Genomic DNA, 22,637 nt, shown 5'->3' on the forward strand with positions numbered 1-22,637 from the left:
TAGTATATCTACACACCTCTATTCTGTATCTTAATGAAAGAGTTCGATTTAAATACATGTAATATGTACATCAGGCCTTGAAGGCATGAAACTTTGCTCAGTGCTCAAAGCACAAAAATCATGCTCGAAATATGAAAGCCAGCAATTTGATTGGTTGATTTTCGACTCTGAGTACACAAATCATGCTCGAAAGTTTTATGACCGTGAGGCCAGTTTGAGCCTCGTTGGTTATGCTAGGTATCCTAAAATATTTATTCTTTTAATAGATATATCAATAATTCTACTCACTGGCTAATGAAACGTATATACGTTACACTTATTTTCTAAATCTATGCATTTTCTAGAATGCCTGCAAGATTCAGTCATTATACATAATGAATAATATTTCTAGGCATTTTCCAAATGCTTAAAAAAAGTGAAATGCATTTAAAAAATGTCTGAAATTAATTTATAGAATGATATGTTAACAAAACAATTAAAAGCCTTGAACAGCAGTTTTATTAATGATAATTGCTGAAATAAAAAAAGAATAGTGTAAAAAATAAAGAATTAATTTCATTGAAATATTCAAAATCAACACAAGCACAGAACTTGACAATTATTTATTATTTCTCAAAATGTTTGGATGACAGAACTGATCACAATATTTGTTCTAATATTCGACAAATACAATGATTGGCGCACAAATCTGGTTTAAGCACTTCGACCACGTTTTGAGACACCTGAATCACCACTTATTAAGTGCATCCATCACCATTCCTGATAAAACACATAACATTCAACAACATTGGGTTTCGCAATGAGCACACACCTCACACATGCATATCATCTTTTTCATATGTTCCCAGAAGATTCAAAGTACATTATCATGACTAAATTGACTTGCGTCTTTTGACTTATACATTTTAACACACTGTACATAATTATAAACAAACCTCTTTTTATCTGTTTCATATGGTTCACTTTACTGTTTTGAATCTGAACTTTCTAAAAAAATATGTTTGGAAAGTTTGTTCTATTGAAAGAACAATTTGTCCTCCTGTAATATTAATAAAATAATCATAAATTTACTATCTGAAATACAGACTGAGTAAATACTTAACATAGTTTTACTAAAAAGTACACATCATATGACATACAAACATTCCCAGCTGGTTTTTGGAACATAAATTAATTCTACTGAACCATTAATTATTTTCTTTGATAAGATATTGTTTTTTTTTCACTTTTGTCATATACATCTTAAGGATATCAATTTTCTACAAATTGCCTGAAACATGCATGAAACTGAACAGGCAATTTGTGGAATTTTGTTTTAAAATTTCAGTCATTTTACAAAATGGCAAGGTATTTTCCTTTAGTCTTTTTGTATAATGTCTGTCAAGGTTAGGCATTTTTAAATTGACTGAAAATTTAGTCATTTTATAAAATGACTGAAAATTTTGTCATTTTAAAAATGACTGAAAATTTAGTCATTTTATAAAATGCTTAAATTTAGAAACTGCCTGTAAAATAAACAAGAACATTTTTATCATTTGAAATCTCCAAGAGAACATTTGCATTAATTTAAATATTCTTATTAATTATTTTCATTTTTTAAATATTACTAGTATTTAACATGATACTCCAAGAATAGCAAATTTCACATATTAATGCCTATTCCCTTAATGCAATTGTACTGATGTATCATTGTTTTATGGAGTGTATCATGCTATTGTCTGTTATATTTCTTTGTTTAAATGCTAAGTATAATTTAATGTTTAAGTCAGATGTCAACATCCGATTATAAACTGTATTGCTCTGATGAGATTTGTAAAGGCTTGACAATGGGTTTGTATATGTCATACGTTTGATCTTTATTACTGATTGCCACGTATTTGTGCAGATAGATTAACAGGAACAAATGACATCAACTTTTCTCAAATAAATTTCAACGTACATTAATAAAATTTAAAGAAAATGCACTCCTAAATAGTATTTATCAAAGTCCAAACAGTTGAAATGCTATAATAAGAGTTGAATTATTGTATTTGTTATTACAATGTCTATTTAAACGTTAAGAAGGCGTGCGGTAGGATTATAATATATCAAACAGTTAGTGACTGCGGTCATTTATCTTAATATCGCCTTCAACATTTGATATGTGGTAATTGACCATATGTATCGTGTGATATAATTATCTAATATAATCCTATTTATCAGCATTATATGTATTGATCAGTGCAATAAATCTATTCATCATTGTAAGTCACTCTTCTGGGCCATATGCAAGGTGTGATATCATTTATCTAATATAATCCTTTTTATCAGCATTTTATGTATTGATCAGTGCAATAAATCTATTCATCATTATAAGTCACTCTTCTGGGCCATATGCAAGGTGTGATATCATTTATCTAATATAATCCTATTTATCAGCATTTTATGTATTGGTCAGTGCAATAAATCTATTCATCATTGTAAGTCACTTTTCTGGGCCATATGCAAGATGTGATATCATTTATCTAATATAATCCTATTTATCAGAATTATATGTATTGATCAGTGCAATAAATCTATTTATCATTGTAAGTCACTCTTCTGGGCCATATGCAAGATGTGATATCATTTATCTAACATAATCCTATTTATCAGAATTATATGTATTGATCAGTGCAATAAATCTATTCATCATTGTAAGTCACTCTTCTGGGCCTTATGCAATATGTGATATCATTTATCTAATATAATCCTATTTATCAGAATTATATGTATTCATCAATGCAATAAATCTATTCATCATTGTAAGTCACTCTTCTAGGCCATATGCAAGGTGTGATATCTTTTATCTAATATAATCTTTTCCATCAGAATTAGATCTAATCATCACAATAAGACACTGTTCTAGAAAACTCTCCGTTTTAAATCGCATGTACTAAAGCGTTTTGAGACGAAATTGAAATGCAAGTTGATTAATTATACCGCGAGCTTGCAGGTAGCACAAAGACTTTGTACAACTTCACCATTGTCAAACCAAAATACTACTACATTGTTATTTTTAAAAGAATGTATCGTGTTTTTCGATCAAAGGTTCTTTTTAAAGTCACAAGAGCTTAATATAATAATATGTAGTATCTGCTTTACAAAAAATGTAAGACAATCATTAGATTATAGGTGCTGAACCTGACTCGGTTTGTATGCATCGTACATTTGATACCTTTTTTACTTCATCAGGAACGCTTAAATGTAAATATTCTAAAGGCAAGTGTTAATAAAAGAGTTCTATTTACATGTTAAAATATCAAGAAGGCGTGCGATATGCGTATTATATATTAAACGACTGATGACTGTGGTCATCTGTATTAATAGCGGATTCAACAATTACTATATGGTCATTTATTATATGTTTAGTGTTATATCATTATCTAATATAATCTTTTTCATCAGAAGTACATCTATTAAATGTGAGTCACTGTTCTAGAAAACCTTTCGTTAATGTTATAAATAGCATGTATTAAAGCGCTTTGGTGACGGAAAGGAAAATCATGTTGGTGAATCGTAACTTTAATTTGTGATCGTTACTAAATTTAGAGACGAACGTGACTTACTCGGATATTTAGTCAATGAATTACAGAAACAATAACAGTAATAAGCAATCAAATACCAAAATAACCAAATGATGGCGACAATATTTCAAATCACTGCATCTGAAAAGATAAAAATTCAATCAAGGCAACAAACAGAAACTTCCTTTTGTATAACATGTCATTTTACACTATTATTTTCGAATTTTGATGACCTAATCTTTTTGCAAATTCTACCAAGACATTGAATCAATGAAAATCTCTACACTTTTGTCTTTGTGTATCCATGTTTCTTATTATCCTAAGTCAGGTTTCGAATGACTGTGGTCTTTATATCACATAAAACTAAACAAATTTAGACTAAAAAGAAATCATACATGCTTTGAATAATTTTATTGAAACATATGTATTCATGGTATTGGTCTAAATTCACAAATAAAATATTGTGTGGTATACATGTCTTTATGGCTAGCCCACTGATAGTTATAAAACGTTGATGATGGTATATACATGGATCCGTATATCTGTGATGTCGGATGATCTGGTTCCCCTGTAGCCCAGTCGGCGTACGTCACTGTAGAGTTGTCTACCCATTTCCATGTTCCGTTAACTAGATGTGCACCAATGTAGAAACCCCACAAGTCACCTTGAATTAAATTAAGAAAACGTATTAGTTTTGTAGTTTGACAATTTATATTATAAGAACTTGTATAAAGACAGGTGAGAAACACAAGTTGGAGTAATATATTATCAATGTATATTTGATGTACTATTTGAGCAACTGTACGAAACGAAATTTGAACATTGTTTGTCTTATATTGGATTACAACAGGCGTAATACATTCATTATAATGCTACATTTCAACTACTTGTGACTTCGAATATCCATAATATAAATGTAATTTGAACAGATGTAAGAAGATGTGGTATAAGTGCCAATGACACAGCTCTCCATTATCTCAAGTATGAATATGAAAAAAAGAGTTAAATAATTATAATGATATCTGCATTGATAAACTAGAAAAAACACGTTTTAACTTTGAATCATGAACAAAACAGGTTTGTAACATTTTCTAAGCACTTACCTGTTCTTATAAAAACATACAGTCACCTTATCATTTTCGAAATTATCATATAGCTATGCTAATGCATACGTAGAACATTAATGTAGTGAAAGTATTCGTTACTATATCATATGTAAAGTAAGATCATGTCAGTACACGTGATAAAGCTTGAGTTTTTACATAATTTTTCAAATTCCATTGTGGTTAAATGAAAAACCATTAGCGACATTATAATTTCTCTATCTAATGCATAGCCTCAGACAGGAATGCCAACATGTTTAAACGTTTTGATTAAATGTGTTCAACTTTATTTGACTTTGTCTTACAACTAGTAAGATACACTAGAACGAATATGTCTTATACAGACATGCGTATAACACACTTATATAGAGCGTATTTACTAGATAATTGATCTCTAAGACGATGTTAGCCGATAAACAAAATTGGTTAGACAATAGTTTTATCAACTGGACAATAATGATATATAAAAAAAAGGGTAACGAAACGGTTCGACCTAAACGACGGAGCATCTGTCTGAACGCATGGCCAAGGAAAGATACGAAAAGGAAGACTGTATTCACTGCAAAATACCCATTGAAAAAATCAACACATCAAAACCATTGTAACTTTACACGGTAACACATTATTATATATTGCAGACTGCCATGACATATTGTTTGAAAGAACCATTTTATAGATTTTGATAAGAGGTATGGTATTCAGTTGGATTAACTTCACCACAGTTAAATTCCGTCAGAAATGTATCTTGAGTAATGCACATCTCAATCACATGCAATACCTCATAACCTACATGTTATATAACAAGTTAAAAAAGAAAATCTATGATTTTCAAATAATAACAACTTGTCTTTTACAGACATGGCATTACCATCGAATCGGTACTTCTTTTTTTAGATAACACTCCCGTAGCAAAATGCAATTTATAATGTACTCACTTGGTAAGAGATGCTGAGCAACTAACTGTTTAAGATGCTGTACTATAAGATTGTTCTCTGTTGCGTCGTTTATTATAACAAGGTCACTACCATGATCTATACAGAACTTTTTAGCAGGCTCCCAATAAAGTGATGTTTTTGAAAAGTAATAACAAGATGCTCCATAATATATATACTCAGGAAGACAACCTACAATTTATCAACAAAACGTGACAAAATCAAGTTTGATTCATAATGTTATATTGTGTAAAAATATTTATCTCTTATGGCCATTGTTATATTATAGTTCGTTTCTGTGTGTGTTACATTTAACGTTGCGTTGTTTGTTTTCTCTTATTTTTGAGTGTAAATTCACATTGCGATAAGACGTGTCACGGTACTTGTCTATCCCAAATTCATGTATTTGGTTTTGATGTTATATTTGTTATTCTCGTGGGATTTTGTCTGATGCTTGGTCCGTTTCTGTGTGTGTTACATTGTAGTGTTGTGTCGTTGTTCTCCTCTTATGTTTGGTCCATTTCCCTCAGTTCTAGTTTGTTACACCGATGTTGTTTTTTGTCCATGGATTTATGAGTTTAAACAGCGGTATACTACTGTTGCCTTTATTTAGAATACAACAATCATGGTATTTTGTATGGATTATTCAACATGATATTTGCCCTTTTCATTATATAAAGATATGGATATACATGCATACAACCATATCGTATGATTTCTGTTGTATAGGAAAGAAACTGTTTTAAATAACGCTAATGTGTTGTTTTCAATTTCAAACATTTGGTATTTGTTCTGGGTTTTTTTTACTCTTTGATCGGGTTATTGTCTCTTTAACACATTCACACTTTCCATTATCTTTTACAGACTCATACAACAAAGTTAGCTTACCCTTTCATACAAACAGCAGAAGGTAAACTCTGTGTAAGGACCTTGTACGATATATATACGTACCATGATTAGTGGAGTTGTTTGCTGACGTTGTATTAGGAGTCGTTGATAACATTGGTGTTGACCCATGTGTTGTAACAGGTGTTGTAACAGTCGTAGTTGTTGTTGGATTTGAAGATGACATAGTTGACATTCCAGTCGTGGACATTTGAGCAGAACTAGAACTCAATACACTTGTGGAAATCGGTGTTGCAGTAGTAGATGGTATTGATGTTCCAGAAGTTGTCGAAGCGACAGTTGATGTTGTTGAAGGAATGGTTGTTGATGTAGATGCAGCTGTTGCTATTGTGCTTGCGGTAGTTGCAATTGTTGTTACATTTGGAACTGTACAACCAAGATTACAAAGATCTCCTTTGCAGCAACGGAAGCACAATGAAAATCCTCTTTTATTCATTTCACTTACTGCATCAACATGATCAAGACTTCTGCCAAATGTGTGTGATAAACTACTTAGTCTGTCACAAAGCTGTAAGATGTATATTAAAGTGTATGTGTATGTTTTGAAAATGAATAGTTCTGACACAATAGAATAACAAATAATAATGTTTTTGTAATTTTGAATCGTCAATACATTGTAGTTATAGTTCTCAAAGGTACCAGGATTATAATTTTATACGCCAGACGGGCGTGTGACGCTCATATCAAAATAGTTATAAAAGCCCAATAAGTACAAAGAGCATTGAAGATCCAAAAAAATTCCAAAAGTTGTGCCAAATACGACTAAGGTAATATATTCCCGGGATAAGAAAATCCGTAGTTTTTCGACAATTCAAAGTTTGGTTACAGAAAAATGACCATATGATTGATATTCATGTCAAGACAGAAGTGTTGACTACTCTTTTTCTTTGTATTCTTTTTAAAACACAGGTCTTTTTCTATGGTGAGATTTAACATTTAGCATTTGATTAATTTATTCCATATATAAGGTGTTGCAAAAATATAAAACAACACGTTTAATAATTTATTGCGTCCGAAGCGCTTTTCTGGATTTACCTTCATCAGGAACGCTCAAAGCCAAACATTTGAAATCCGAGGATGTATAAGTACCGAAAATCGTTGAAGAGCTATATGTTAAAAATACATAAAATAAATAGCCAAATTCATCTAAAGCCAACTTTGCCTGAGGGAGTTGAAACCTTAGTTTCATAATAATTTCAAAATTTATAAACGGACAATTTTAGTAAAGTTTGTTTAATCATGTCAGTACCGAAGCACTGACTACTGAGCTGATGATACCCTCGGGGACTGATAGTCCACCAGCAGAGGTACCGACCCAGTGATGTAAAAATATAAAACAACACGTTTAATAATTTATTGCGTCCGAAGCGCTTTTCTGGATTTACCTTCATCAGGAACGCTCAAAGCCAAACATTTGAAATCCGAAGATGTATAAGTACCGAAAATCGTTGAAGAGCTATATGTTAAAAATACATAAAATAAATAGCCAAATTCATCTAAAGCCAACTTTGCCTGAGGGAGTTGAAACCTTAGTTTCATAATAATTTCAAAATTTATAAACGGACAATTTTAGTAAAGTTTGTTTAATCATGTCAGTACCGAAGCACTGACTACTGAGCTGATGATACCCTCGGGGACTGATAGTCCACCAGCAGAGGTACCGACCCAGTGATGTAAAAATATAAAACAACACGTTTAATAATTTATTGCGTCCGAAGCGCTTTTCTGGATTTACCTTCATCAGGAACGCTCAAAGCCAAACATTTGAAATCCGAAGATATATAAGTACCGAAAATCGTTGAAGAGCTATATGTTAAAAATACATAAAATAAATAGCCAAATTCATCTAAAGCCAACTTTGCCTGAGGGAGTTGAAACCTTAGTTTCATAATAATTTCAAAATTTATAAACGGACAATTTTAGTAAAGTTTGTTTAATCATGTCAGTACCGAAGCACTGACTACTGAGCTGATGATACCCTCGGGGACTGATAGTCCACCAGCAGAGGTACCGACCCAGTGATGTAAGTAAGGTTCTTCTTAAATAAAAAAAGGCAAACACTACAAAAATAATCAGCAGGATAGTATTACATCGTAATATATAAATAACTAAAGAAATAACAATACAATTAGAGAGATGAGATATAGCTTCAGACGAAAGGCAATCAAAACAGCCTGGAATATTTTATTTTTTTCAACATTTATCTAAAAGAATACATACTGCCTTTGCACCACATTTTGCTGTATACGTGACATCAAAAAGAGGATGTGGGGTCTTCAATACCTCGCAAAGCTGCAACGGAAAACAATATTACATATATATTATATGATTGTTATCCCTGGAAGACAAAAATCTTTGCTGTGTAACTTTTATTGTTTTGCTATTATATGGCTTTTATTAACATCCAGTCAACAATTTAAAAAGATCGTTAAAAAATACAAAATACAATTAAAAACCAATTGAAGGTCTTTCCACCAAAAACAATGTATTTTAATATGAAATTTGTAAAATTGAGTTTAAAATGTCATTTCAATCATCAAATGATAGCTTATTGTATGCTGATATCAAAAATATATGGTTTCTTTTCAATATTTTTTTAAATAAGAGAGACAATTCCTTACTTCCGGTTTGACAAATGTTACTTCTGATAATTTTTGAATATTTATTTGACACTGATTCCAAAAATATCTGGTTCTATATACTTTCACTTACGGGTGTTTTTTTTCAAGGTTAAAGTGTGTGATACCTTTTGCCAAAAGTCTAATGGCTTTATCATGTATACATATGAGGTAAAAGCAAAGATCAAAATCTAGAACGTCAAATTAAGCTTTGACCTTGAGATCAATTTCAAGGTCATAAACCAAGGACCGTAAATCAAAAGACCATAGGTCTTAATTATATGTGGTTAATGATTTATAACACCATACGCAAATTTTTAAAAACAAGAGGGGATAAAACTCCCTTTTACGTTCAACGTTCCCTTGTAATCAAAATTTATGTGTTATGACATGTCGCAACTAACAATTTAGTAAAAATCATTTGTCAAAATCTTATACAGTTTTTGGGAATAAGTGAAAATAAGGCAAATTCAAAAATTAGAATATGACCTTGACCTTTGACCCTGACCTAATTTTCAGTTTTTTTTTACTAAGGACCTCAAATCAAAAGATCCTAGGCCTCTATCACTTATGGTTTACAAGATAGAAATGCATATCACTTATATCAAATGCATAAGGGGGAATAACTCTCACATGGAGCGTTCATATTGCCTCGGTCAAAATAGGACAAATCATGCGAAGGACATAACGAGCAATTTTATAAAATAAATTTTTCGTAATCTTTTACGGTTGCGAAGGAGTAGTGGACACAAGGAAAAAAGTGTTTGGGGAGAAGACAAAGAAAAGTATTTGGCTACGCAGGAAAAATTTCAAAAGCGCATAAACTGTTCGATGTTATATACCAAATATCTAAGCGACATATTGCGAAACAAATATTTATCGCAAGAACAAAATTAAGCGGAAGAAAAAAAAAAGGTCATTTCTCACCAAATCTTTTGTACAAGGTCAAATGGCTTTATAATGAACTTAGTTGAAGTTATAATCAAATAACCTTATATTTAGACTTTACAGGGGCACCAACTCCTATAAGATGCCATTAAATTGTAAGAGATCAAATGTAGCATATCGTCATTACAATAAAGCAGACATTTTGCACTTGTTCTTTTATATATATCTTTCAAATTTGTCAGCGAAAATTCAAAAACAAGCAAAAGTCACAATTTCGAAAATGACCTTGACCTTTGACCTTGACCTGATTTTTAAGTTTTGACCGAGGGACCTCAAATTAAAAGGTTCCAGGGTAATACGGTCAACAGTTTATGAGATAAAAAAACATACCGACAAATTTATTTGGTAAAGATAGATAACTCCCATAAAATTTCATCTAATCGCTTCAATCTAAATTAGCCAAAATTTCCTGAGGATGTAACGAACAATTTAGCAAAAGAATTTTGTCGATATCTTTTTTTATTACGAAGGAGATGCACTCACTTGATAAACAGTAAATAGGGAGATAACTCTTACAAAGAAAATTGTTCGTCTTAGCAAGGTGAAATTTAAAAGCGTATAAACTGTACGATACAATATAAAAAATATTTAAGGGACATATTGCGAAACAAAAATTTCAAACTGTGGCGGAAAAAAAATAATAATCAGAAAAGTCGAAAGACCTCATTATAATAAAACTAATGTTCTTTTATCCCAATTTATTAACCGTTTTTAAAATAAGTGTTTGAACATTCTTGTTACAGATGCTTTTAGTGGAATATGATCCGTATTTCCAACTCTTGATTCATCGATTAGTCTTATGTTGGCGGAGCACATGTCTTGTCTATCAATTTAAACGGCCGATATATTTGATGACTTTTTTTAACGATGACAGCTCGTGATAAAAAAGGGTGCATATCTTTAAAATTTACTCTCGAAAACGGTAGGAATGTGGAAAAGGGATTCAACACTCATTTATAAGCTAGTTATAATCCACGGTGACCATTTCTAATAAAAAAGAGCTTCGTACCATTTCAAACAGAAAGCAGTCTTGTCCAGACATTAAATATCATACATTTACTAATTTTCAGTCATATTTTACAAAATCTCTTGAAAATTGAAGATAATATAATGCTTTCAAATAGTTTTTTGGATTTCTGTAAAATATAATGTCATGTTTTAACTCCACTTGAGAATCAGCATTGTTAACTTGGTTAATTAAAATGCCCTTTCACCAAATTAGATTTACTATGCCTTATCTCAAAATTGTAAAACAAGTAATTCATAGATAAGAATAAAAACATCATAGATGTATTCTGTTGAATCAACTTTACCTGAATGTTAATGTTAATTGTGCTTTTTAAAATCTGCTTGAAAAATAAATCATTATAAACACAAATTCAAAAATGTATTTGATTTCTATTAAGGCTGACGGTATATTCTTTTATAATTGTACTATGCAGTTTTGATAAACTCCAAAAACAATATTTAGATGATAGTATTCTGTACAAGCAACATTTTACATACCTCATCACGGCTACACAGATTAACTTGATTGCACTGGTCTGGTTTCTTCATCAAGGCACAGGCATAACATATTGGTCCTCTTTGATCTTTTGCTGGTAAAGCTGTTACAACAAAAATGAAATATAAACAATAATGCTGGTTATAGCGGTATGTAAGGACTATGTTTGTTGCTTGTGTTGTGTCGACGCTGAAGAATATGTCCCCATATTTGTGGTGTTTGTCCTTATTTTTTGGGTTCTGTAAATGTGAGAGGACTGAACAGCTTCTGATAAAAATCAACAGTTTGCTAATGAATATCAATACATGTATATGTTACTTATATCAGTTCGAAAAAATATGTTTATGCAAGCCGTTTAACTGTTTGATAATTTAGTTTATTTGAGAACCCTAAAAAAACCGATCAACGTTTTTTGTTTGGCATTAACATGTTCCAAATGAAGGCAACAGTAGTATACCCTGTTCAAAATTCATAAATCGATGGAGAAAAAACAAATACGGGTTACAAACTAAAACTGAGGGAATAAATAACAGTTTTGTACATGCTAACGTACACTTGAATATGGTCTATGTTCATCAAACACAGGCCAGCAGCTCAACTGTAGGTCATGTAACGGCCAAAAATCATATTCTGACTACATAGCGTTCAGTATGTGTTATCAATAGAATGTCCTGTTCAAAACATGGGGGTACATAGAGAATAACGCAGATTTTTCTCTCTCATAAAACATACAAAATACTGGAAACTAGTTCAATTTTAACATGTAATTATGACTTATGATATAAAGAAAATGATGCCTCTATATGGGATATCCCGTCAGTATTTCTATGAGAGTAAACAGTTCTATGTATTTTGACTTACAGTATAAACATCAATTCAAATGAAAAAGATAAACATCTGTATTACAGTAACTAGAATCATAATATGATAAAACTTACGATCAGCCCCACAACCACCATAATTGCAATGGTCATCGCTGCAGCATGTATCACAGACTATTGTCTCAAATGAATTTTGACGTCTAGCTACAGAGCGTTTTCCTGGGGGACTCGCAAGACATCGCTGAAACACAAAAATGTTAATTATATTTAAACAACAATTAATAATGACATAAATGGTAAAAAGAATACACTTTTTGGAGATGATTAAGTTCACATGTACAAATATTATTACTTCATATGTGTCATTCATATGGTATACACTATTAAACGCCGTGTTGTATGTTTAAATGCAACAATACAATGTTTTCGTTTTTGAATACACGGTTCATGTTGTTAGTGTAAATGATGGTTTTAAAAAGCGTAAGTCAATCTCATGTTTGCATTTGGATCTAATACAACATAAATATATGTCGCATTAGCATATCTTCTAGTAGACATCTATCTCCCATCATTTCAACTCGCATGTTTCTAAGTAACGTTTAATAACATCATGAGAGACATGTTTTCGCCCTGAATATGAATGTCATAATTTCTTCTTAATTTTATACAACCATTCTTATAATTAAGAAAAATACATTTTCTTTTAGATAAGATGCCAGTATTCCACAAAAAAAAACTCTGTCATAGACTAGTAGAGAATAAACGTTTATAGTGCCATGGTTGATATTCTATAAAAAAAAAAGTTGTGGTATGATTGCCCATAAGACACTCTGTATAGAAAATCAAATGACACAGAAATTAACAACTATTAGTCACCGTACAGTTCACAAACACCTTATACCTGTTTGTCTCTACATCCGGTATTGAAGTATGCATTGCCATCGTCTGTTATAATTCTTTCAGCATAACATTCCTAAAATTTAATTTAAGATGTATGACATAACCCATACGCACTTAAAATGGAAATTTGCATTATGTATTACCGCGCCATACATGGTTCGTTTGAAATAAGTAAATTTGTATTATGTTACTTAAATCGATTTTTAATCTTTAAAGTTGTTTTCTACAATTAAGGTAGAACTAGCACGATAACATATTTGAACGATAACGGATAAACAACCAAAATACAATGTTTTTGTACATGCCGTATTGTAATTATACAATATTTATATATAGTATGTATGTATTTCTTATATTTTAAAGAAATTGCAGAACATACTATTTCATGAATCTCTACAAAACAAATATATTACTTGAAAACATAATTAATTGATAAACGACATGAACAAATTAAAACAACAAATATAAAAAAAAATCATCAGTAGGAGTTAAAATAAGTGCATAAAATATAGAAACAAAAAAATCAATGACATTAAATTTAAACCTAGATTAATACATAAGGCAGGCTTCAATGTCATATTGCATTAAACTCTTATTCAGTACCAGAATCTTTGACAAACGAGACGATTTTAATTTTGAAATTATCAATTTCCCCCACCTTAGTAGTAATATACCAACTTCACCTGCATATGGAATATACATTTCCCAACTTATTAGGTATTCAAGAGCTTGCAGCTCCTATTCAGACTTTGTAAAACGTCACCAGTGTCTGAGCAGAAAATTGATGAACCAGGGGTATGTCAAAGAACGGCTCGTCCTTTTTCTAAAAAAGTTCATCGGAAGATACCCAGAACTTGTTGATAAATATTCCGTATCAACTTCACAAATAATACAAGATGGTCTTGAAGTATAGATTTTGCGTACTGAAGTTTGTTATCATCTTAATTACGTATTATAGTATTCTTTTATATGTCTTTTTTAGATATTCATTTGAAGTGACTCTGTGGTTACGTAAAACCACATACTTTGAACGGCAAAATTATTTCATTTATTGATATTACTTTTACTTAAGGATCTTGACATACTATGAATGACTAAACTATTTTATTGAATAAGACTACTTTTTCTGTTTAGTCTGTTTTTTTATGATATACATTTGACGTGAAACTGTACTTATGTATCCCGTCATACTTTGAACCACACCATTATTTTATTTATTATTATTACTTTTACTGTTAAATCTGGTTTTTTGTTTGTTATATCTACTTTACGTGAGTCTGCATTGATGTATGCCGTCATACGACAAAATTATTTTTATGTCTACCTGTGCGAATTTCAAACGCGCAATTTTACACCAGTAATGAAAACCTTCTATCATTTATGGGTAGACTTTACATAGATAAATTCAGCCGTATTTGACGTGAAACTGTACTTATGTGTCACATCATACTATGAACCACACCATTATTTTATTTATTATTTTTACTGTAAGTCTGTTTTTTGTTATATCTATTTTACGTTAGTCTGCATTTATGTATGCCGTCATACGACAAAATTATTTTTATGTCTACCTGTGCGAATTTCAAACGCGCAATTTTACACCAGTAATGAAAACCTTCTTTCATTTATGGGTAGACTTAAATAGATAAATTCAGCCGTATAAGAAAAGCAAAATGAGAATGTTAAATTTGATGTATGCCTTTTTGTGCTACTTTGTTACATTTGTTGTTTATGTAGTGATATTAAGATGATAACACAATATTGACTGTTGTACCCCTATTTTTGACATTTTTACTCTTTGAGTATGTTTGTTTTGTTCATGCATCGTTGACAATGTAATGGAATTTGATGCGACTGTCATACAAGTGAGAGGTTTAGCTAGCTATAAAACCAGGTTCAATCCACCATTTTCTACATTAGAAAATGCCTGTACCAAGTCAGGAACATGAGAGTTGTTATCCATTCGTTTGATGTGTTTGGACTTTTGATTTTGCCTTTTGATTTTTGATTTTCCTTTTTTAATTTTCCTCGGAGTTCAGTATTTTTGTGTTTTTACTTTTTAAATAGAAGTGCCTTTGAGCTATAAGTGTACAGTCTATTAATTAATGTGTAAGATGTAAGTCGATTTGATTTTATAAATCCATATCAATACTGAATGCATGACTTTAATGCTCATCTTTTCATCAATTATTACAGAACACCATATTTGTATATTTATAAACACAAAAGTCATATTATATACCTCATGATCTCCACATTTGACAACAGTTTTACAATCTCGAGGAAACGGGATCTGGTCGCAGTGAAAACATGTAAGAGCAGTCCCTAAAAAAATAATAATACGTATAGCAACATTAAAGAAAATAATGCCATTTCATATCTTATTATCAGGGAAGCAAGACAATGCACAAATATGTTAAGAATCGAGCCGAGTACGTGTGTTTGTAAGATCAAGGAGTATAAATCTCCGATAAAAATTGTATCTTAAACTGTTTAAACTGCGATTCCTTTTAATCTTCATTTGTAAAAATAATTGTTGTACTATAGCAATTGTTGTTTGTAAGGATATTGGTTATATTAAAAATTATATAAAATTACCAATTCAAATTTACAGATGTAAGCACTTTGCAACTATTCACTTAATAAATGTCCAACTCTTTCACAAAAAAACATGAAAACATTGGTTGGTTTAAACGTTCCAGCTGAATTTAAGATTAACAAAGAACTTTAAATAGATATAGGAAGATGTGGTGTGAGTGCCAATGAGACAAATCTCCATCCATCCATCTCTATTAAAGTACATTTTCTATTTCCATTACTTTTATTTAACAACCATTTAATTTGATTACCGTTGTTTTTTTTTTGTGTTTGTAGGTGTTGATAAGTTTCAGTTGTGTCTTGTAGGTTACAATCAATTTTAATTGTGTCTTTCTTGTAGGTGTCAATCAATGTTAGTTATGTCTTTCTTGTAGGTGTAAAACAATTTTAGTTGTGTCTTGTAGGTATAAATCAATTCTAGTTGTTTTTGTAAATGTTAATCAATTTAAATCATGTCTTGCAGGTGTTTCAAATTTCCTGGTATTAATTCTCAAGTATACAACGCCACATTATTTATGTATGTGCCTGTATATTCAGTGGTTGTCGTTTGTTTATGTGTTACATATTTGTTTTTCGTTCATTTTTTTACATAAATAAGGCCGTTTTCTCGTTTGAATTGTTTTACGTTGTCTTATCGGGGCCTTTTATAGCTGACAATGCGGTATGGGTTTTGCTCATTGTTGAAGGCCGTACGGTGACCTATAGTTGTTAATGTCTGTGTCATTTTGGTCTTTTGTGGATAGTTGTCTCATTGGCAATCATACCACATCTTCTTTTTTATAAAATGTGAATTCTCAAAGATATTTATTATAGCTTCATTCCTATGTAAAAGTTGTTAACTAATCTGTTCACACGTAGGGGATCAAACCATCACCCTACCCTTTCATTATAACACTCTGACAAAACTTATTAACACATTGCATGCATTGGTGTGTATGTTGCTACTTTATAATTAACATATAAAAACCTAACAATGTTCTTCAATTTATAAAAAACCGCAATAAATACAGATATATGTTGTCATTTTTAATAAGACAACAACTATCCAGAGACTAAATGACGAGATCAAAAGACTCTTACTACATGTGTTGTATTTCGTTCATCTATTAGCAGGAAGAGTACCATAGATAAAAGATCGCTAAACTATAAAAACAACTGATACAATTCAATAAACAAACACTGCCATACCTGTGGGAAACCAAGATGCTGCTACCAGCACAACGCAACCTAAAACAATTACAACAATATAAATAATTAAGAAATATACGAGACAATTAATTTAAAATAGGATATTATCGGTAAAATAACAGCAAGTGCAATATGATATGGCATGTCCATGTATGACAGATACAGTCAGTATGCCCTATAAGATGGCTTCTTAATCATATTTTGAATGTTTTTCAGTTGTTTTGATAATAAATGCTGTGATCTTTGCTCGTCTTTCCCTAACTGTTGTAGATTTCATGCTTCCTGTTGTTTTATTTTGTTTTTTGACACGTCGATCATTTGATCTAAGATGTAATTACTAATCTGTGTATATGTGACACCAAATAATGTGATATTGATATAAGAAAGCAATTGCACTTTCCATTTGAATATAAAGGGACACTATAACGAGATGGTTGACAAATATATCTTGTATACTTCTCAGATGAGTGTGATCCAGTTTTTGTAAATTTTTATAACTTCAATCACGTCCTCTTTTCTTCGATTGTGATATCACTGAATTAGACTTTGTATCATGGTTGTGTTCCATCTGTTTCCCCCTCCCGAGTTGTTTGTCGCTTAGTTTTAAATGTTTTTTTCATTGTTGTTTGTCGTATAGTTGGGTTTTCTGCCATATGTTAACACTCAAAACTGTATAGCATGACTGTGTATTATACCTGATGTTTATTTGGTTGAAACAAAAACCTTTTTCCATTTTCTCCACATGTCATTTATTTAACGTAGAAGTGTTTCCGAAATTTTGATAACCTTTAATCATACAGTTAGATAGCTTTTTTTATTCTTCAAATAGCTTTTAATCAGAAATTCTATAAAGGGATGAGTTTTCAAAAACTAGTCCTGAAAATTCGATAAGAAAAATCTGTATTGATAAAATAAAAAGATAAGGAATTTACATGATCTTTGTGAAAAAACAAACTCCTGTCTTCATTTTAAATTGAACATGTTTAGGTGATTGAATTTTATGTCTTTTATTTACAAATCATTGCATTTCTGTTAGCCTTTTAATTTAAGGTACTTTTGTTTAAGAAAGCTGCGATATATTGTAAGTGTACACTATTTGAGCCGCGTAGTCAAATTATTAACTGGCTTATTGTTTGATAGCTTGAGTCCGGATCAATAATTTTGCGAGAGAAAAAAGCACATGATCTCCGACAGAAATATTAGCAAAATAAGTATTATATCATCCATATTTAGAAGTGAGTTCAGATTCCATAGAACACTTAACACCAACATGAATATAAATAATTAAATGCACGAGGAACTTTATACGAAACGACGGGTGCCACATGTGAAGCAGGATATGCTTACATTTCCTTTGTCATACATGTACTTAATCGTGATATCTGATTATATCTAGGCTTACAATATACGTCGACACAAAAATAGCTGACAACATAAGAATTGCTGGTTTTTTCCATGTATTATGATACAATATATTCATTTATAGATAAATACCTTAGGTCAACCCCTTTGCTCACTATGGTCATTATCATAAATCCATTATGGCCACTAGAAATATGTCGGTCATATACATTATTGTTCAATTAAATTAACATTTACAGTATAGAGGGAGTCGTACTGTTACATTAACAATTGAATTGACGACCGAATTGAGGGATAGTTCATTCTACTGAACAATGACATAACATCATGGCCGAAATAGGAAAGGCAGACAACAAAAAACAAAGCATTACACTTGAAGGTGAGAGAAGACTTCGAGTAAATCGGTTAATAATGACCATAATCAGCAATGGGGTTGACCTAAGGTATTTATCTTTGAATGAATATGTTTTGTCATTTTACTTGGAACATTTCATTAATTCTTGTGTTGTCAGCAAATTTTGTTCCGACGTATATTGTAAGGCTGGATACAATTAGATATTACGATAAAGTATGACATAGATCTGTATTGAATTGAACGGATAATACGTGCTTGGTTGTATATAATTTCTGTGAAAAGAAACAGGGGCAAAATATACTAGAGGGACATTCCAACTCATACATGTAAGACGAAAATAAACAGACAACGTCATGGATTCAAGAGAAAAAGACAAACAGAAAAATGGAAAAACATAGGACACAAAACACAACATAGAAAACTACAGACTAAGCAACACGATTTCTACAAAACACCGGAGAGATCTTAGATGTTCCAGAAGTTTAAGCATATCCTGCTTTTCATGTGGCAACCGTCGTGTTGTATAAAGGTCATCGTGCATTGAATTATATATATTCATTTTATATTGTTGTTATTGCATCATAGTGTTTTGGTTCTTTTTTAATGACTTTAATGACGTCCTTATATGATGTATGTTATCATTAATCCCCAATTACCACAATACATACTTCGGTCAAGATTTTTATACATAATTCTTCAATCTAGCAACATTTAGAGTTTACAGGAAGTCATACTGTTACAAGAACAATTGAATTATGGCTTAAATCATTTTTAAATTGATGACCGAATAGAGGGATAGTTCATCCTACTGAAAAATGACATACCACCAGGGGTAAAACAGGAAAGACATGTATGAAGCAGAATATGCTTACACTTTCAACGCACCTAAGATATTTAAAGTTTTTGGTGGGTTTGTGTTGTGTAGTCTATAGTTATCTAGCGTTTTGTGCTTTACTGTGTGTCTGACGTCTTTTTTTTGTGTTGTGTAGTCTATAGTTTTCTAGCGTTTTGTGCTTTTTTGTGTGTCTGATGGATGTTTTTAAGCCATAATATTGTCATTTTGTTTTCGTCTTATGAGTTATATTTTATTCTTGTATCTTAAGCCCCTCTTGTATATCTAAACATGGTGTAATAATAATACCAAATCTGTATGATCCGTACAATTCAACACAGATCTTTGTCATATTTAATCGTTGAATATAATTGTATTGAAGCTAACAGTATACATCGACACAACAATGACCGACAACATAAGAATTACTGGAATTTTAAGTTAAATGATAAAATATATTCATTGATAGATAAATACCTTCGGGAAACCCTATTGCTGATTATGGTCATTGGTCATTATCATTAATCCCTAATGACCACAAGACATACTTCGGTCAAGATGTTTATACAAATTAACATTAACAGAACAGAAAGAGTCGTACTGTTGCATAAACAATTGAATTGAAGACCGAAAAATAAAAATTAGAAGATGTGATATGAGTGCCAATGAGACAACTCTTCACAAGAGACCAACATGACACAGCAGATACCAACTATAGGTCGACCTACAGCCTTCAACATTGAAAAAAACCCAAACCCCATAGTCAACTATAACAATGGTTGACAACATAATAGTTGCACGAACTTTCAGAGTAAAATGATAAAATATATTCATTTATAGATAAATACCTTAGGTCAAGTACATTGTTGATTATGGTCATTATCATGAATCCCTTATGAACACTAGACATTCTTCAGTCAAGATTTATTTGCATTAATCCTCATTTAAATTAACATTTAGAGTAGGAAGTCGAACTGTTACATGAACAATGGCATTCTGAAATACATTGACGACCGAATTGAGGGATAGGTGTTATACCAGGACAAGAAAATAAATAACATTTACATAACATCATGGCAGAAAAGGCCGACAATAATGAACAAAGCATTACCCTGGGAGAAAAAAACTAAAACGCTAATTAACAAACATTGTATAAGGACGTCATTAATTTAAAAAAAAGAACCAAACATTACGATGGAAGAATAACAAAATGTAATAAATTTTCTTGCCAATCTTCAAAGATTATTGATGTTATTGATTGGTGTATCTTTGTCTCTCGATCATACATATACAAAAACAATTAACAAACTTACTTTTTAAATTAAACTGTAATACTATTATGACGTAATAACGCAATTGCGCAAATGCAAACACTAAATCATGTGGATTATTTGGGTCTACTTACCAAGTACCAACAACATAGTGTAGTTCAAATATTTGTATTGTCAATGAACATAGATAAGATAAGGCATATCGTAATTAACACCAATTTGAAGAAATGTTCAATGCTATACTTTCAAGGTTAAACAAAGACATACGACGACGACCTACTTGTTCTAATATTGATTCCAATCACAATGATAAGAGGTGTTCATAAGTAATTTTTATCATTTCGCCAGTCAAAGATATGAGATATAAGTACCGTATAATCATTGTATCTAGCTAATGAAATTAACGAAGGGGTGTATTACATCGAAACGGCTTAATTTAGCATTGTGCTTATATCTACAGCTTTGTAAAATATGATAATAATACCATTTATTTGTGAAAAAGAATGTCTTTATTTTGTTTTTTTTCCCCTAGCTAATTATATATTTAGCCAATAAAAGGTATATTGTTTTCCATATTGTTTGCATGTCCAAAAACCTTTTCCAATAACACTAACTAATATCTATCAATCATTTGAAAGTTTAATTTGGCCTAAATTTGAAAAAAAAAATGTTCATAATTTATATTTTCGTAAAATCACAAAAAATGCATATGCAATGTCTTGCCTTTCATTCAACTTGAAAAAAAATAAAACATTGATTATGTTTTCAAGCTACAGAATGCAAAACAATGCACCTTACGCTGGTGCGACATTCAAGATATTTAGAATTCGTGCAACTTAAAAACAGTTAATATGACAGGATGCACAATATAATGTTTTGTGTTATCAACGTTTTTTGTATAGTCATGACAGTTTTCTCAATGCAGATTATTTCACATTTACCTGTTTGTGTAGTTTTCGAGAACTAAATACTGTAATTTCTAGGAATATGGGAAAATGTAGTTGACTCAACATTTTTAGTGTTGATATTCATATTTTATGGCGGTTTTCCATGCGAATAGGGCTCTTTCTTTCTACTATTTTCAGAATAAAATAATATTACAAAAAATTGACCAGTAAAACTCATTTCGTTAATGTTACAAAAAAAACGAGATTTAATCCATCAATTTCTACTTAAAAATATTAGTCCGGCGGTTACAAGCATATTTCAGACGAATTGTGCACATCCTGCTACAACTATGACATTTGACATAGACCTTCCTCAACTATTACTCCTAGATTTCAGATAGGAAGGCAGTTGAAAAAAGTCTCACTTCCGGTAAAATTCAAAATGGCGGACATCATACTTAAATCAGCCCAATAGCGAAGGATAGTATGTGAATATATATTATTATCATGCTACTATCATACTATTTAGTACAAACCTTTGTACGAATAAGTTTTGTGATATAATGTTTCACTGTTAATATATTATGCATATGTATTACGTAGTAATAGCTACCATTACTACTCACACGTTAAAGTTGAATGAGCAACATACATCAACATTCTAGAATCATTTAAAGCACATGGGAATTTCTTTTGGATTGTTTAAAGATAAACGAATTCAACGTAACTTTGCAAACTCTAATGGTATTGCAGAGTCTGTCGATTTGGTAAAAATATCAAATATCTAGCCTTAAACAAACCAGTCTCTAGACGATCCGTAATTAAATAAGACGTTACGTTAACCCTGGTCCACATCTGGACTTGTTC

The 22,637-nt window shown here is 31.1% G+C and overlaps 1 protein-coding gene across 1 annotated transcript; it reads right to left on the reverse strand.

Moving 5' to 3' along the window:
- Positions 1–3,939: 3,939 nt before the first annotated feature.
- On the reverse strand, positions 3,940–21,130 carry LOC139498847 (uncharacterized). The gene is made up of 10 exons (XM_071287428.1): positions 21,018–21,130; positions 17,064–17,102; positions 15,520–15,602; positions 13,279–13,350; positions 12,495–12,618; positions 11,559–11,659; positions 8,707–8,778; positions 6,532–6,994; positions 5,584–5,772; positions 3,940–4,209 (listed from the first exon to the last, which is right to left on the reverse strand). Exons 1-10 carry the CDS (start codon positions 21,031–21,033, stop codon positions 3,974–3,976), a joined length of 1,395 nt encoding a protein of 464 aa, XP_071143529.1. The 5' UTR covers positions 21,034–21,130; the 3' UTR covers positions 3,940–3,973.
- Positions 21,131–22,637: the final 1,507 nt, after the last annotated feature.

The sequence above is a fragment of the Mytilus edulis genome, chromosome 12, assembly GCF_963676685.1.
Source record: "Mytilus edulis chromosome 12, xbMytEdul2.2, whole genome shotgun sequence".
Taxonomy (NCBI): Eukaryota; Metazoa; Mollusca; class Bivalvia; order Mytilida; family Mytilidae; genus Mytilus; species Mytilus edulis.

Coding starts and splice junctions, on each gene's coding strand:
- LOC139498847 (XM_071287428.1), bottom strand. Junction 11,660..12,494: donor TGGTGGTTGTGGGGCTGATC/GTAAGTTTTATC, acceptor TTGTTGTAACAG/CTTTACCAGCAAAAGATCAA. Junction 5,773..6,531: donor AAACAACTCCACTAATCATG/GTACGTATATAT, acceptor GATAAATTGTAG/GTTGTCTTCCTGAGTATATA.